The sequence below is a fragment of the Elgaria multicarinata genome, chromosome 4 (assembly GCF_023053635.1).
Source record: "Elgaria multicarinata webbii isolate HBS135686 ecotype San Diego chromosome 4, rElgMul1.1.pri, whole genome shotgun sequence".
Taxonomy (NCBI): Eukaryota; Metazoa; Chordata; class Lepidosauria; order Squamata; family Anguidae; genus Elgaria; species Elgaria multicarinata.
The window spans coordinates 94,233,250-94,247,419 of record NC_086174.1 but is presented as its reverse complement, the minus strand read 5'-3'; the positions used below and the strand labels follow the sequence as shown (position 1 = coordinate 94,247,419).

General features: G+C 39.2%; 1 protein-coding gene across 2 annotated transcripts in view; it reads left to right on the top strand.

Annotated features, from left to right (window-relative positions):
* SOBP (sine oculis binding protein homolog) overlaps positions 1 to 14,170 on the top strand; it is a 166,853-nt gene that overhangs the window by 15,743 nt on the left and 136,940 nt on the right. For both annotated transcript variants that reach the window (XM_063124833.1, XM_063124832.1), the window contains exons 2-3: positions 10,301 to 10,439; positions 10,974 to 11,159. In XM_063124833.1, coding sequence (XP_062980903.1) covers positions 10,301 to 10,439; positions 10,974 to 11,159 — 325 coding nt within the window. The remainder of the gene's footprint in view (positions 1 to 10,300; positions 10,440 to 10,973; positions 11,160 to 14,170) is intronic.

Below are 14,170 nucleotides of genomic sequence, written 5' to 3'. Positions count from 1 at the left end.
TGTGGCTCCTGCCTTTTATATACCGCTTTCATACAGCTTCCATAGTGCTATATCCTGCTTGGTGTAGATTAGGCCTAGGGGTACTTTTTACAAGCTTGGAGTACACCAGCTACTAGACCATGATACCTTAGCAGTGTTTCAGGCATTGGTAATCTCAAGATTGAACTATTTAAGGCACTCTATGTGGGGATACCCTTAGGCTTGGTCCAGAAACCACAGCTGGTAAAGAATGCAGCAGCAAAGCTGCTAACTGGGGCCTCTTTCTGACAGCAAGTAACACCTTTGTGAAAATAACTGCACTATATGCTACCAGGGCAAAGTTTAAGTGGTTATTGTTAATATATAAAGCCCTAAACTACATGAGGTCAGGTTTACTTAGGAATCCCTTCACCCCTTACGTCACTGCTTGATCTTTGTGATCTTCAGCGAGAACATACATGAGGTTCGCCTCAAGAGCGCTTGCAGCCTAGTGTTTAGTGTTGGAGCACCCACCGTCTGTAATGCATTACTAACTGTCATTATTGAGGCCTCCACAGTTCTGACATTTAGACGTCTTCTGAAGACTCATCTCTTCACACAGGCTTTCACTGAGATGTGACCCAGCCAGCTGTGGTCTATAGTGCATAGCAGAGTTCGTAGTTTTACTGCTGATTAGGTGGGGTTCTTTTTGTATTATTGTGTAATTTATTGTTATATTTTATTGTTGCTTTAATGGTAAAATACTGTATATTCATTGCTTTGAAAATGTCATGGAAAGCTCTATACAAATCAGATTAATAAATATAAAAAAATGGCTACTGACCAAAAAAAAAGGATAGGTATCAGTATCACTCTGATGCTGTTGCCTTTTATATTGATGTTACATTTTTAGGAATTTTGAACAGGTGCTTTCAATTTGCCCATAGTCTATAACCTTCCTCAGTCACTAAACTTAGGCCTTAGCTAGACTTAAGGTTTATCCCGGGATCATCCTGGGGTCATCCCTACCTGCTCCCGGGATCCCCTGTGTGTCATTTACATGAACAGGGATGACCCCAGGACAATCCCAGGATAAACGTTAGGTCTAGCTAAGGCCTCAATTGTAGTGATTCTTCCTCAATCACTGTTGTGTTGATAGGCTTTATAATGGTATTACTCCTTGTTACATATTTTTCTTGGCTCTGTATTTTCCATCTTTTTTCTCACTAGCTTCTTAGAGAATTTTGTTTTAATCTATGTCTGGTAATTGTACTCCTGTTGATGAGGAGCTCAGCGGATGCCTTTATACACTGTAATGGAGTCATTCTATAATTAAACAGTGTCAAGCAGGGATCTTTTTCTACTTCCCTTATTTTTATTAGTACATTACTGCTATTTGCACATAAAGTCATAAACTAATTCAGGCATTCCTTATTTTTGAGTTGTGGTACATTATCTGTTGCTACTCCCCTTGCAGTGCCATGATGGGCAAATATGGATTTTCTGTAAATATTTTTTTAATTTAAAATATTTTAATACTACCTTTCATCTAAAAAGATTACATGGTGGTTTATAAATTTTAAATATGGGTCTGTTCAGATGACATGCTAAGCCAGGGTAAGCTGCTAACCCTTTTGCAGCAAATAGTTCGTGTGCATCTTTAAACTGTGGTTGTGTAGCCACCATGGTTAGGAATGGTTCACACAACATGCTAAGTCATAAAATTCATAAAACAAATAAAATACTAATATAAACTGGCTGATAAAATACAACAGATTAAAAGTCCTGGGTGAACAAAAGGAGTTTTGCCTTGCCTCTAGTATTGGTGTATTATAGTATTTTCAAAGGTGACTATCTTTGGAAAAATTGTAATTTATTTACTCCTTTATCTCCCCACGTTGACCTGGGAGGCCTGAAATGAACCTCTACTCAACTGAACCTGAGCAGAAGCCTGTGCATGACCAGGAACCCTGCTTTAGGGTTCTTTAATACGTGCTTTAGGATTTTTTAGCTTTCTTTTGGCATGTGGTCATTCTTTATGTTGATGTACACCAGGAGGGCAACTTGGGGGGGGGGGTGTCCAGAAGCCACTTTCCACCCTCAGGATCCCCCCTTGCAGACTGCACACCAAGAATATACAGATTGTGTAAAATCCATTCAGTCACATTGAAATTGTCAGGGCACCTTTCGTTCCACTGCCCACTCATTGATGTAATTGGCTTTTTTGTTTCCTAATTTGTGCAAATTCGCACTTGCAAAACCATGCAAATCTCCCCAAATGCACAAATTTATCCAAAATGTGCATTTTTGCAGTGTAGCCTGTGGGGAAAACACACATTTAAAGCCATTTTGTTTTTAAAAATGCATATTTTCCTATTATTAAATTTGTGCAAAATTCTGAAAAGCTAGAAAAATGGTCTACAAGTCTGCAGAATCCACACAACTGCGGCAAAACCAGTCAACTTTGGAATCCACAGGTCAGATTTATAAAAATCTCAAGTAATTTGATTCCATTGTGAATTTCTCCGATATCCTTAGATGTATATAGTCTAATATTTTGTTCCTCGTGACCATGGAGACCATGATTTATGTACTTTCAGAGGTACCTCTGAAATGTCCAATATTATATTCTTGTAATGTGCAAATGCTAATAAGATCTTTATACTCACACACTGTGGGGCCTGCCTGATGGCAGTGGGCAGGCCTAGGGCCAAAATTGAGTAAGAGGTCAGTCTCTCACTCTGCCACACTCTTTTCTCTCTTTTACCCCCTTCCACCTCTCTCTCTCTCTCTCTCTCTCTCTCTCTCCACTTCTTCCTTACCCAACAGGCTAAGGGAGAGGCAGATCACTCCTGCCAGTGATCTCAATATTTTGCTTACAGAAGGTTTAAAAAATTAGGCTGAGGTCTGCATGAAATTAAACTGAGGATCACAAGTTGCTCACCCCTATCGTAGAGGTACTTCTTCCAGAACCATTTGATGGACTGTAATTAGAAGTGTGTAAGCAGATTCATCTTTGAAGCTCTGGAAAAAAATAAAATAAAATCATGAATCGTGCATCCAAAGGCCAGGCCTAGCGCTCCTTTTTCAGTGACTGCATACATTATTTCTGTGGCCATAGGAAATTGGCATCCAATCTGTTGCATACTTCTGCAGTAATACTTTATAATGTGTTTTGACACATCTGTAGAAAGTTTGATTTCCTTTAGTAGATCAAAATATTCATGCTCTGGCATCCATGCCCTTGTGCCGAAGTGTTATCAGAAGAGCTGTATGGGCTGCAAAATTTGATATGAATTTACTAAAATAATACAACATACCTAAAAGTCTTTTAATCCCTTTATTTACCTTCCAGACTTGGCGTAATCACTATGGCTTGTCTTTTTGATTTAGCTGGCAAGGTTTATTCAGAGGTTAATCTTCTACCTAAATATGTTGTAGACGTTTAGAATTGGTATTTTGCTTTGTTTAGCTTAAAATGGCTCATTCTCTGCAAAAAGATGTGGTAAATGTGCATGTTTTGGAGCACTCTCTGTACAACGGAATTGACCAAAACCTAGTTTACACAACTGGTTTTCTAAAGAGGTTGGCACTTTCTTGTCAGACAGAATTATTTTTTTTTGTAGGTAAATGGAAGTGAGTTTTTTTTAATGTTTTTTTGTTAGCAACTGTGCATGGTCTTAGTTCTCCAGCTTTCTTCTCTGAAATTATTTGATAGTAAACTTAGTTGAGTCTTCTATTCCTGTATTCATTTTGTATGCCTAGGATCGCCAACGTCTGTGTGCACTAATGTGCCCAAGTCAACTCTCTTGGCATGTGCCAGGTTCCATGCCTCACTCTCTCCCAATTTTTATTTTTTAATTTTTATTTTTTTAAGTTGGTGTGTTTGTGGAGTGCCATGCTGTAAAATGAAGAGTTGGCCTCCAGTATCATCTTTATTTCTAAGAATGCCTTTGGACCCATGTCAATAATTTTCTTCACAAAACCAAACACTTCACAAGTGTTTAGGCCCAAGACTGAGTGACTCTGTCCAGACGACATGCTAAGCCACAGTGGTTAAGAACTTTAAGCTAAACATTATGGCTTAGCATGTCGTGTGGACATGACTTAGCATGTTGTGTGAACCATTGCTAACTGTGGTGGCTATATAACCATGGTTCAAACATGCTCACTAACCATTTGTTGCAAAAGGGTGAGCAGCCTAACCATGGCTTAGTGTGTTGTTTAAACAGGCCCAGTGTGCCTCTGGATACTACACAAAATCTTGTCAAAAGTTTTCCCTTTGTACATAACAGCCAGAGTATATTCTCCCAAAAGTGAGGAGATTCCTTGTTTACATTATTTTAGAGCTGTATTTCACTCTGTAATGTTTAATTGTTCCTTATATTTCTGTAGTTCTGTTTTGATTATTATATTTTCCTGTACTGCATACGCATACAGTACAGGAAAATATAATTGTATTATATATATATATATATATATATATATATATATATATATATAAATTAGTGGTTAGTTTGATGATTCAATATTTTGTGTTTGTAGGCTCCTCCCTGATGTTGTTTTAAAAATAGTTCTCTCTCTGCTTGCAAAGTGTCCTTCTGCAGTCAAAAGTTGCATTTTTCTACTTTCTTTAGGTGTTCCTTAATAATTGTTAGGTCTGTTGTAGTTTATACAAATTCTGGCACCTTTTATTCTCATGTTGTTGCAATATCTTTGCCATTGTGTTTGTAATTAATTGTATCCTTTCTTCAAAAGTCCTCTTGCAACTCAAAGTATTCACAGTTGCCTGCTGCACAGTTGGGCTATTTTCCATCAGATACATAGATTCCCTGGTAATTCTACAGCTTGCCAATGTCTAGATTGCCTTTTCCTGGATTAAATCAATTGGCATGCTTAAAACAATTATTGCACCCCAAAACAATTTTATCTTTAATACTGGTGTCTTTAACACCAGTATCTATTAATGTTCTATATCCACATAATTGACTTTTTAGTTTCATATTTGTAACAAACTGTTCTCAATCTGAATATACAAATGGGAGCTGCAATGTTTCACTGTAAAGTGTTCTTATTCAGTGTTCAAGCAAATCAGCAATAAAGCCTTTTTCCAAACCTCATTGCTACCAAGTCTAAGTACTGGTGGTTAACGTACTAGCTGTCATTTTAATTGTATTTCTTTCTCTTGGATAGAGAATTCTGGAAATTTTGAAGCCTTGGGAAAAAACATGACCCCCCCTCAATTTTGCCTGGAAAAAAATGGAAAGGGGGGGGTGAGAGAAACATATTCAATGCTTAATTTTGTTTGTTCATTTATTAAAACATTTGTATCCTGCCCTATATCAGTGGGATCTCAGGGCAGTGTACAGAATAAACATAAATAATATACACAGCTAGAAACGTATTAAATTATTAACAAAGTAAAACCAGTAGAAAATTTTTAAAAGCAATAAAAACAATTAAAACTATGTGTAACCATGGAGAATTTAGCCATGGTTTATAAAATTCTAATTAAAATGATAAAAAAATATTTAAAGTAGACTCAGTTGTAATTATTGTTTGACTAAAATATATTTTTAATTTTAATATTCCAAGCATGACAAATCAAGTTATAGATAATACATTTAAGGAACTTCAGCAAGAAGTCCATAAAACAGTTACATCATCCTAAAAGCCAGAAGTAGCAGGAATTGTTAGAGGCAAAGGAAGACTTATATATAGCATTTGTTCCTTTTTGTGAGGAATTGGTTGAGATGGATATTAGGAAAATATGGTCTGAATGAAAAGTTATTTAGCTGGTGAAGACTTTATTTCTTGTTAGAAACGGCAACCATAGAAGTACACCCCCATCCCCAGATTCATCTTGGACCCAATTCTGTCTGGATTGATTCAGGAACTATCCGCTTTGACTTGGTAGCAAACCCAAGCAAAGATTCAGAAATCTTCTTCTCACTGGCCTTCCTTCTTCTCACATCAGTCCGTTGGTTTCTGTTCACCACTCTGCTGCTAAGATCATCTTCTTGGCTTGCCGCTCTGACCATGTAACTCCACTTCTGAAATCTCTTCATTGGCTTCCAATTCACTTCAGAATCCAATATAAACTTCTCCTGTTGACCTACAAAGCTTTTCACTGTCTAGCTCCTTCCTATCTCTCCTCTCTCATCTCACACTATTGCCCCGCTCGTGCTCTTCGCTCCTCTGATGCCATGTTTCTCGCCTGCCCAAGGGTCTCTACTTCCCTTGCTCGGCTTCGTCCATTTTCTTCTGCTGCCCCTTATGCCTGGAACGCTGTTCCAGAACATTTGAGAACTACAAGTTCAACCGCAGCTTTTAAAGCTCAGCTAAAAACTTTTCTCTTTCCTAAAGCTTTTAAAACTTGATTTTGTTCTGACTTTATACTGTTAGTTTTACCCTACCCTGTGCCTGTTTACCCTACCCTGTGCCTGTTTGCATTCTCTTCCCCTCCTTATTGTTTTATTATGATTTTATTAGAATGTAAGCCTATGCGGCAGGGCCTTGCTATTTACTGTTTTACTCTGTACAGCACCATGTACATTGATGGTGCTATATAAATAAATAATAATAATAATAATTTTTGCCTCCCATTGACTATAATGGGAAATAAAAAGAAAATGGTGCTAACTTTCCCCCCACTTTGTCAGAATTGGATTATATTTAGAGGCACAGTAGCCCCTTAGGGCTTCTTTATTTTATTTATTTATTTATTTATTTATTTATTTATTTCATTTCTATACCGCCCAATAGCCGGAGCTCTCTGGGCGGTTCACAAATAAATAAATTATATTTATTTATTACATTTATATACCGCCCCGTAGTTGAAGCTCTCTGGGCAGTTTACCAAAGTTAAAAACAGTAAACATTAAAAAGTATACAAAATTTAAAAACCATCAGAAACATAAAAACAACAGTATAAAACACAATCCATTTAAAAACAACAGTTCTGGGGTACGTTAAAAAGCAAACTTAGCATTGTTAAATGCTGTTAAATGTCTGGGAAAAGAAAAAAGTCTTGACCTGGTGCCTGAAAGATAACAGTGTTGGTGCCAGGCGAGCCATCGGGGGGGGGGGGCACCACCGAAAAGGCCCTCTCCTTTGTCGTCATCCTCCAAGCTTACCTCGGAGGAGGACCTTAGATGTTGAGCACAGTGTACGGGTAGGTTCATGTCGGGAGAGGCGTTCCATCAGGTATTGCGCTCCTAAGCCATGTAGGGCTTTAAAGTTTAAAATCAACACCTTGAATTGGGCTCGGAAACATATAGGCAGCCAATGCAAGCAGGCCAGAATCGATGTTATATGCTCAAACCTCCCTGCTCCAGCTATCAATCTGGCTGCTGCATTTTGCACAAGCTGCAGCTTCCGGACCGTCTTCAAAGGCTGCCCCATGTAGAGGGTATTGCAGTAATCTAATTTGGAGATTACCAGAGTATGGACGACTGAAACTAGGTTATCCCTGTCCAGATAGGGGCGTAGCTGGGCCACCAACCAGAGTTGGTAGAAAGCACTCTGTGCCACCGAGGCCACCTGAACCTCAAGTGACAGAGATGGTTCTAGGAGAACCCCCAAGCTACTTCAGAAAATAAAAAATAGGTGTAGGGGTTTTGTGCTACCTGCTTATAGCATAGGGGTGTGCAAGGGGTGTGCCTAGGCATACCCTAATGTCTCAAGCAATAAGCGCTGAATAGAGGAGGCCATTGAGTAGGGATCCAGAGGGCAATCCAGACGCAGCGTGAATGGCTCTCCGGCTGACCTAAACAAAATGAATCACCCTAATTACACTGGGTAATAACTCTATGGAAGAACATCATTAAGTTGATTGAATGCTAACAAATGTATCAAAATTCAACCCAATGGTTTCATGGCTGAGCAGGGATATGAACTTCAGATTCTTATTGCCAGGGTTGTTAGATTATCTGTTTGTAATCCTCTTCTCAGAACCTCAAAATTCTTGTTTGCTCAAGAGGGTATTCCAGGTAAATCTAACCTTAGCTTTCTCATGCACCTCACTTCTCTTTCTGTCATGGCTTCACCTTGAGCCACCCCACCACAAGGAAATGCCTTGGAAGGGCACAGTTTCCAAAATATGTCCTCAGGAATTTCCCTTTCTCACCCCAGACAGCAATGACCTTAGCTAAATCCACTGCCCATCACACCTAACTCACTTTAAAGAGGTGCAGGTATCTTCCTTCTCCCTTGGAAAAAGCTCCGCTTTCTCCCTTCTGTTTTCCCAGTAGGACTGCCAGAGGGAAGCAACACTCAGTACAGACGGAAGCCCTCTCCTCCAAGTATACTGTCAGTATCTAGTTTGCAGGCGAAAGGTACATGTAACCAGAACTCTCTTTTGCTGCAAACCACACTGGCAACAGCAGAACTAGAGCAAGCCCCATACTCACCTCCAGCCATTCAGCCCCATTCTCAGCTCTCACTCTTGCCAAGCTAGCGTAAATTCTTGTATGTGGGAGTGAGCTAGCGTGAATTCTTGTATGTGGCACCTTGATTAATTATGCATGTAATATAATATATCTACTGAACTACAAGAGCTCTAATTGTAATTTTTATATGCATTTATTTAATTTGATTTTATATTTCTTTTCTACAGAAAAATGCCCCCAAGTGGCATTCATTAAGAACAGTAATACATATACTCAAATACTTCAATACAACAAAAGTTAGTCATAAAACATTAATAAAAACCAACTAAAATCATGGTAGTTATTAAATGCTAATCAGAATAAAACATATTTACACAGCCCTTCTAAAAGTGGGACAGCGCATTTAATGGATAAATTATTTTTGTAATAGAGGAAAAAGAATGTTTTTAAAATATATCCAGAGAATTCCCAAAACTGTGGCATGAAAACTGCAAATCTCTGACTAGATCTCACACCACTGTGGTAAGTGCCTGAATATAGGAACTATGTGGCAGGGCCAATGGCATGGGTCTTTTCAGTCCTGTTATCTGCTTCCTAGCCAATTACCTTTCAGATGGCATGGATCCATGCAACCTTATATAAGAATACAGTAGCATAAAGCTTATTACCTGAGACCTATCTAATCGATTTTGTAATTTTTGTTTTAAAGTGAAGTGTAAATAGTGTAGACGTGCAGAAAATTGTGAAAATTTGAAAAAACCCAAAGCTTGAGCATTAATACCAATTAATGTCCTATGTGCCAAATAGGCAGAGCTGCCCCTCTGCCAGTTGGATGATGGTCAGCCCCCCTGCTCAGTCAATCAGTGTCATGCAAAGGCAGGCTGCAGGCATAGGTGCATTTAAGGTGTCACCACCAGCAGGGAGGAAGAAGGGGGTGGAGCACAAGGGAGGGGGAGGAGCTGCACCACATGCACTTTTGGGAGGCTTGAGCCACGTTTGGATTATTCATGAGCCCCTCTGTGGTGAGAGGACTGAGGGCCAAAAAAGCAGGAAAGGAGCAGGACTACTAGTGCCCATGGCAACATGGGCCTTACACTATTCAGAATATTTATACCCCTCCTTTCTTCCATCATGGAGCTCAAGGATGTGCACATGGAGTTCCTAGGCAGTCTCCCATCCAGGCACTGACCAGACTAGATCTGCTTAGCCTCAGCAAGATGGCCTCATCATGAATGTGGCCCTAAATTATCTATACAGCACCATCTCTTTCTCTTTCTCAAGGTACATCAGGCAGGTTTGTTCGGTATACCTGATACCTGCAATTAACAGAAAGCTTATGTTGATCCTCATAGCGTTTACTTGATAGTTTTGAAATTGTGAAGAACTATTAGCAAATTATATGAATGTGAGAAATAATAAAAGCAATTTGTTTCTGTAGCATTGTTTTAAAAACAAAATCTATATGGTGATTAGTCTTGGTTTGTATCAGGCTTTAGTTGAGTCAATAGCCTGTGCTAACTTGAATGGCTGTAATATAGTGAAATCAAATAACTAGTGCCTGAGAAACCATCTTTGTTCTTTTTTTGCTTTCCTGATGTGCTTTAAAACACTTTATGTTAGAATGGGATATAAATTTTTGTTAAAAAAAATGTGCTAAATATATCACCGACTATCAATTCATGTGCAAGAAATGATAAATAGCTCTCTTCCCCCTCATATTTTTCTTTAAATTGCAAATTCATGAAGGTCTGTCATAATTACATGTGTCATTCAAAGATTTAAATGCATTACATTCTATGGACGTGACTTGATAAATGAACATTAGTCTGGAGGAGGTGGGACAAACCTGCTATTTCACGGTACGGTGCAAATAGATTTCGATTTATGCATTCATCTCTTAGTTCCAAATGATTATTGATTGCATAAATAAGTAGGCAATTCTTCTCTTTCAGAACTTTGCAGAAAACACCATGAATGAGCTCCTTGGCTGGTATGGTTATGATAAGGTTGAATTAAAAGATGGAGAAGATATTGAATTCAGGAACTACTCTGCAGATGGGGAGAGTCGACAGCACATTTCTGTTCTCAAAGGTAATGACATTTAATGTCCCTTTGTTCATGCAAAGTAGGATTATCTGTAACCACTTGGCAGAATTTGCTTATGTTGGGATTCTTGTTTATTCTGTCACAGTTTTAAAGGTGACCTCACTTGCATCCATGACTGTGACTTCTGGCAGACAAAATCCAGATGAGCAATATTGAACAAAATAATAGCTATTATGCACATATAAATCTGCAACAGCAATATTCCTTCCTCAGACAATCGACTCTTATGAAGCTATAATTCAAGTGGCTACCAAAGGGTGTAAAAATTCAGGAGGAAAAAAGCAAGCACAGTATTCCCCCCTCCCTGCACCCCTCCCAGCAGCCTTCTGTTGAACATTCTTGTTGAGAAACTTTCTAGCTGCAGGTTGTATTGAAAAGTAAGAATAATCAGCTGTGTTTAAAAGATTAATAGAAGCCTGCAGTAAAAAAAACCACCTGGCTATTAAGTTTAACTGTGTTAAAGTTTGTGTCAGATTAATAGTTTTAATATATTTCTAATTTTTTGTGTTTCTTTTACAGAAAATTCTTTGCCAAAAACAAAATTACCTGAAGACAGTGTTATTTCATCATATAATATAAATGCAAGCTATCCAGGGCTTACCACAGGAAATGGACTCTCAGACTCACCAGCAGGGTCAAAGGAGCATGGGAATGTGCCCATTATTGTACCATTAATTCCACCACCTTTCATAAAGCCACCAGCAGGTAAATTATTTAATTTGTAATGATCTCAGCCAGAATTTAAGTTGGATAATGTTTCGGTATAAAATGTTCTGTTTACAATTAGAAATGATCCGATGACCCCAGAATTGCTAAAACAAGAAATCCTTAAAGGTCTCTGTCTCACAGTGCTTTCAAAACAGTCTAATGGTACAATCCTGTGCATGTCTACTGAGAAGTAAATCACACTCTATTCAGTGGAGGTTACTCCCAGGAAAATGTGCATAGGATTCCAGTCTAAGTTATTTGTACTTAGTTCCCATTGAATCAATGAGATTTAAGTGATGACCCAACTTGTCCAACTGATTTCAGTGAGACTTAACTGCATCTAACTTAATCTGGATCCAACCCATTTTGAAGAGCCATGAATAAATCAAGCTATGTGATTTTAAGTTTCATTGATTTCAGTGAAAGGTTTTGGCAAAAGCTTAATTCCCCCATTGAAATCTATAGTGCATACAAATACCTAGTAATTTTGGCAACATTTAGGACTGATTGTTCCAGAAACTGGGAAGAATCCTGTATCTTTTAGAATAGTGTAGAACATAAAATCCTATCAAGCACAGCTACTTACTACACTACTCTGACAGGAAAAGTCATACCCGGTGATTTTTTCCCTTTATGGAAAAAATAATCTTTCTGAAAGTTCATTCACACAATTAATGAATGCTTGGCTAGCTGTTGTGGATTTCTAAAGTATGGTTTGAAATGTCAGATATGTTATATGATAGCTCTACCTGAGAGATCTCTTAATATTTGGGCAATAGAAACACATTAGTATTTATTAACTTCCTTGGAATATTATAACGCACACGCACATTCCACAAAACCTTTTTTTAAGCAGATGAATTATGCATTCACAAAGTTATTCTAAAAATAACCCATTGACATGAGCCCAATTCACTTCAATGGGGTTTGCAGCAGGAGAATGTATTGAGGATTGGCTGAAAGTATTCAAGTAATGTAATAGAAGATTGTCAGGATTAAAATCAAGCATACAGCTAAACAACAATGGTAGTGCAATTAATTTAATATGTCTATCATGTTGACAAACTCTTCAAGGGAAAACAGTGTCTCAGCTCATATTGAAATCCCTGTGTATTGTCTCATAAATGTGATATATATTTATATACACACACATACCCCCAGAGAGATTTTTCTGTAATGCTTTGAGTTGTATCCAATTAGCCTTTTCCACTGATGGAAAAGCTTCCATCTGAGAATGGGGAAAGCGATGATTTCCCTTTTGTCCTGCAGCCCTCCACACATCCCAAATCTGCTCCAGAGGGTTGGGGGACCCTTTGGAGCAGATTTGGGGGGGGCAGGGGGGCACACAGGAAAAAGAGAGAAAGCAGATGTCCTGTTGCATGAGCGAAGTCCTCTCATACAATGATGGATCTCGCTCTTTATGTTTCCATGGAATACTTCTCTGGAGCAATTCTTTCCCATCTGGTATTTTTCAGGGTATATAAGATGTATGATTCATTTGCATTGGTTTCTGTTTTTCATAAGCTACAAAAGTAACTGTTATGGCTGCAGTGGGGTGTTTAATTGCTATGTTATTTTTTACTGTTGTATACATTGCAATAATTGCTGAATTTATATAACAGCAGGCTCCACTGTGTATCTGTTTAAGTCAATGGGAGTTTTGTTGCACTCTATTGACTTAATTGAAGGCAGAAATAGACCTAATATAGACTCAACGTTCAGCAAGGAACATTGCGAACGCTTGGTGGAAGAATTTAGGAACCATATAAAGGAGTCCTCTTGGCTACCCCATATCAATGAAATTCAGAGTGGTCTAGTAGGAGATGTGTGTTCAAGGTTGCTGTTTGGCTCAAAGTCCATGTGATGATGGCAGATCCAGATCTGAATGGAAGCATGCATGGGCAGGGGGTGCTCAGTTCTTCCTCTTACATGTGGCTTACCTCCCCACAACTTCTCCTGATGTAATTTTCCCTTCAGTTGGTACTCTGAAGTGAGCCCAGCAGAGAGAAGCACGTGGTAGGATGGGTGGCAGGGTGGGAGGGAATTAAATAGTGGCTGGAGGGTTCAATTTCCCTTTTCCATATGTCCTTACTGGAGTAATCTTTCTTTTGATTGTCAGATCTCTGCTCTTTCTTACCACTGTTTTTCTCTCCGTAATGTTCCTCCCCCCTCTGTAACAGTTTCAAGATTTGTTTGTTCTTAATTGTTGACTGCAATCAACATCCAACAAATAAACCAACAGCAGGCAAACTATGAGGTGGACTGAGACCTTTGTCTCAGGGAGCTGATCAGAAAAGGCATCAGGTCAGGGCTGGGCCCCTTGCCTACCTGCCAGGTGGCCACAACCACCCTCCTGCCTAATTACCTCCTAGAGCCACTGAGCCTCCCATCACCCTCCTGCAAGGCTTGAATTGCCACTGGCCCACCACATGTCAGTTGCCCTTTGCCTGGCTTGCATTGCTGTCAGGATACTGCATTCGTCCCCAATTCCCACTAGAGCCTCTTGGATGGATGCCTCGCATTGACCACTGCTGCTGCTTTCCTTGGCCAGCTGCCTGGCAGTGACCTCTTCCCACCCTGCCCAAGAATGAAGAAAGAAGGTGGGTGATGATGGGTCCCTCTCCTTTCTCTCTCTCATCAGGTGTCAGTGGCTTGCCATTGTTTTTCCCCCATCTGGCATGCTGTGAGACACACAGAGAGGAGAGGCTTGAAGTGAGGAGGTAGTGCATTGCCAGTCTGCATGAGGCTGAAGTAACAGAGAAAAGCCAGGTTCAGCTGAGGATACAGTATGGATGTGAGCATACTCACATCCTCCTTTCCCCTTTCATCCCCCCTTTTTTCTTTCATTTTTGGGCAAAATGTACAGAAGAGTTCAAAATAAAAGGAGAAAAAAGAGTGATCGTCAAAGATTGTTTTGGAAAATTTCCTGTGATCTGGTTTGCGCATAGCTGAAAGGAGCCCATTCCCTGTGCAAAAACATAAATTAAAAAAGCCCCCCCCCCCCCCGG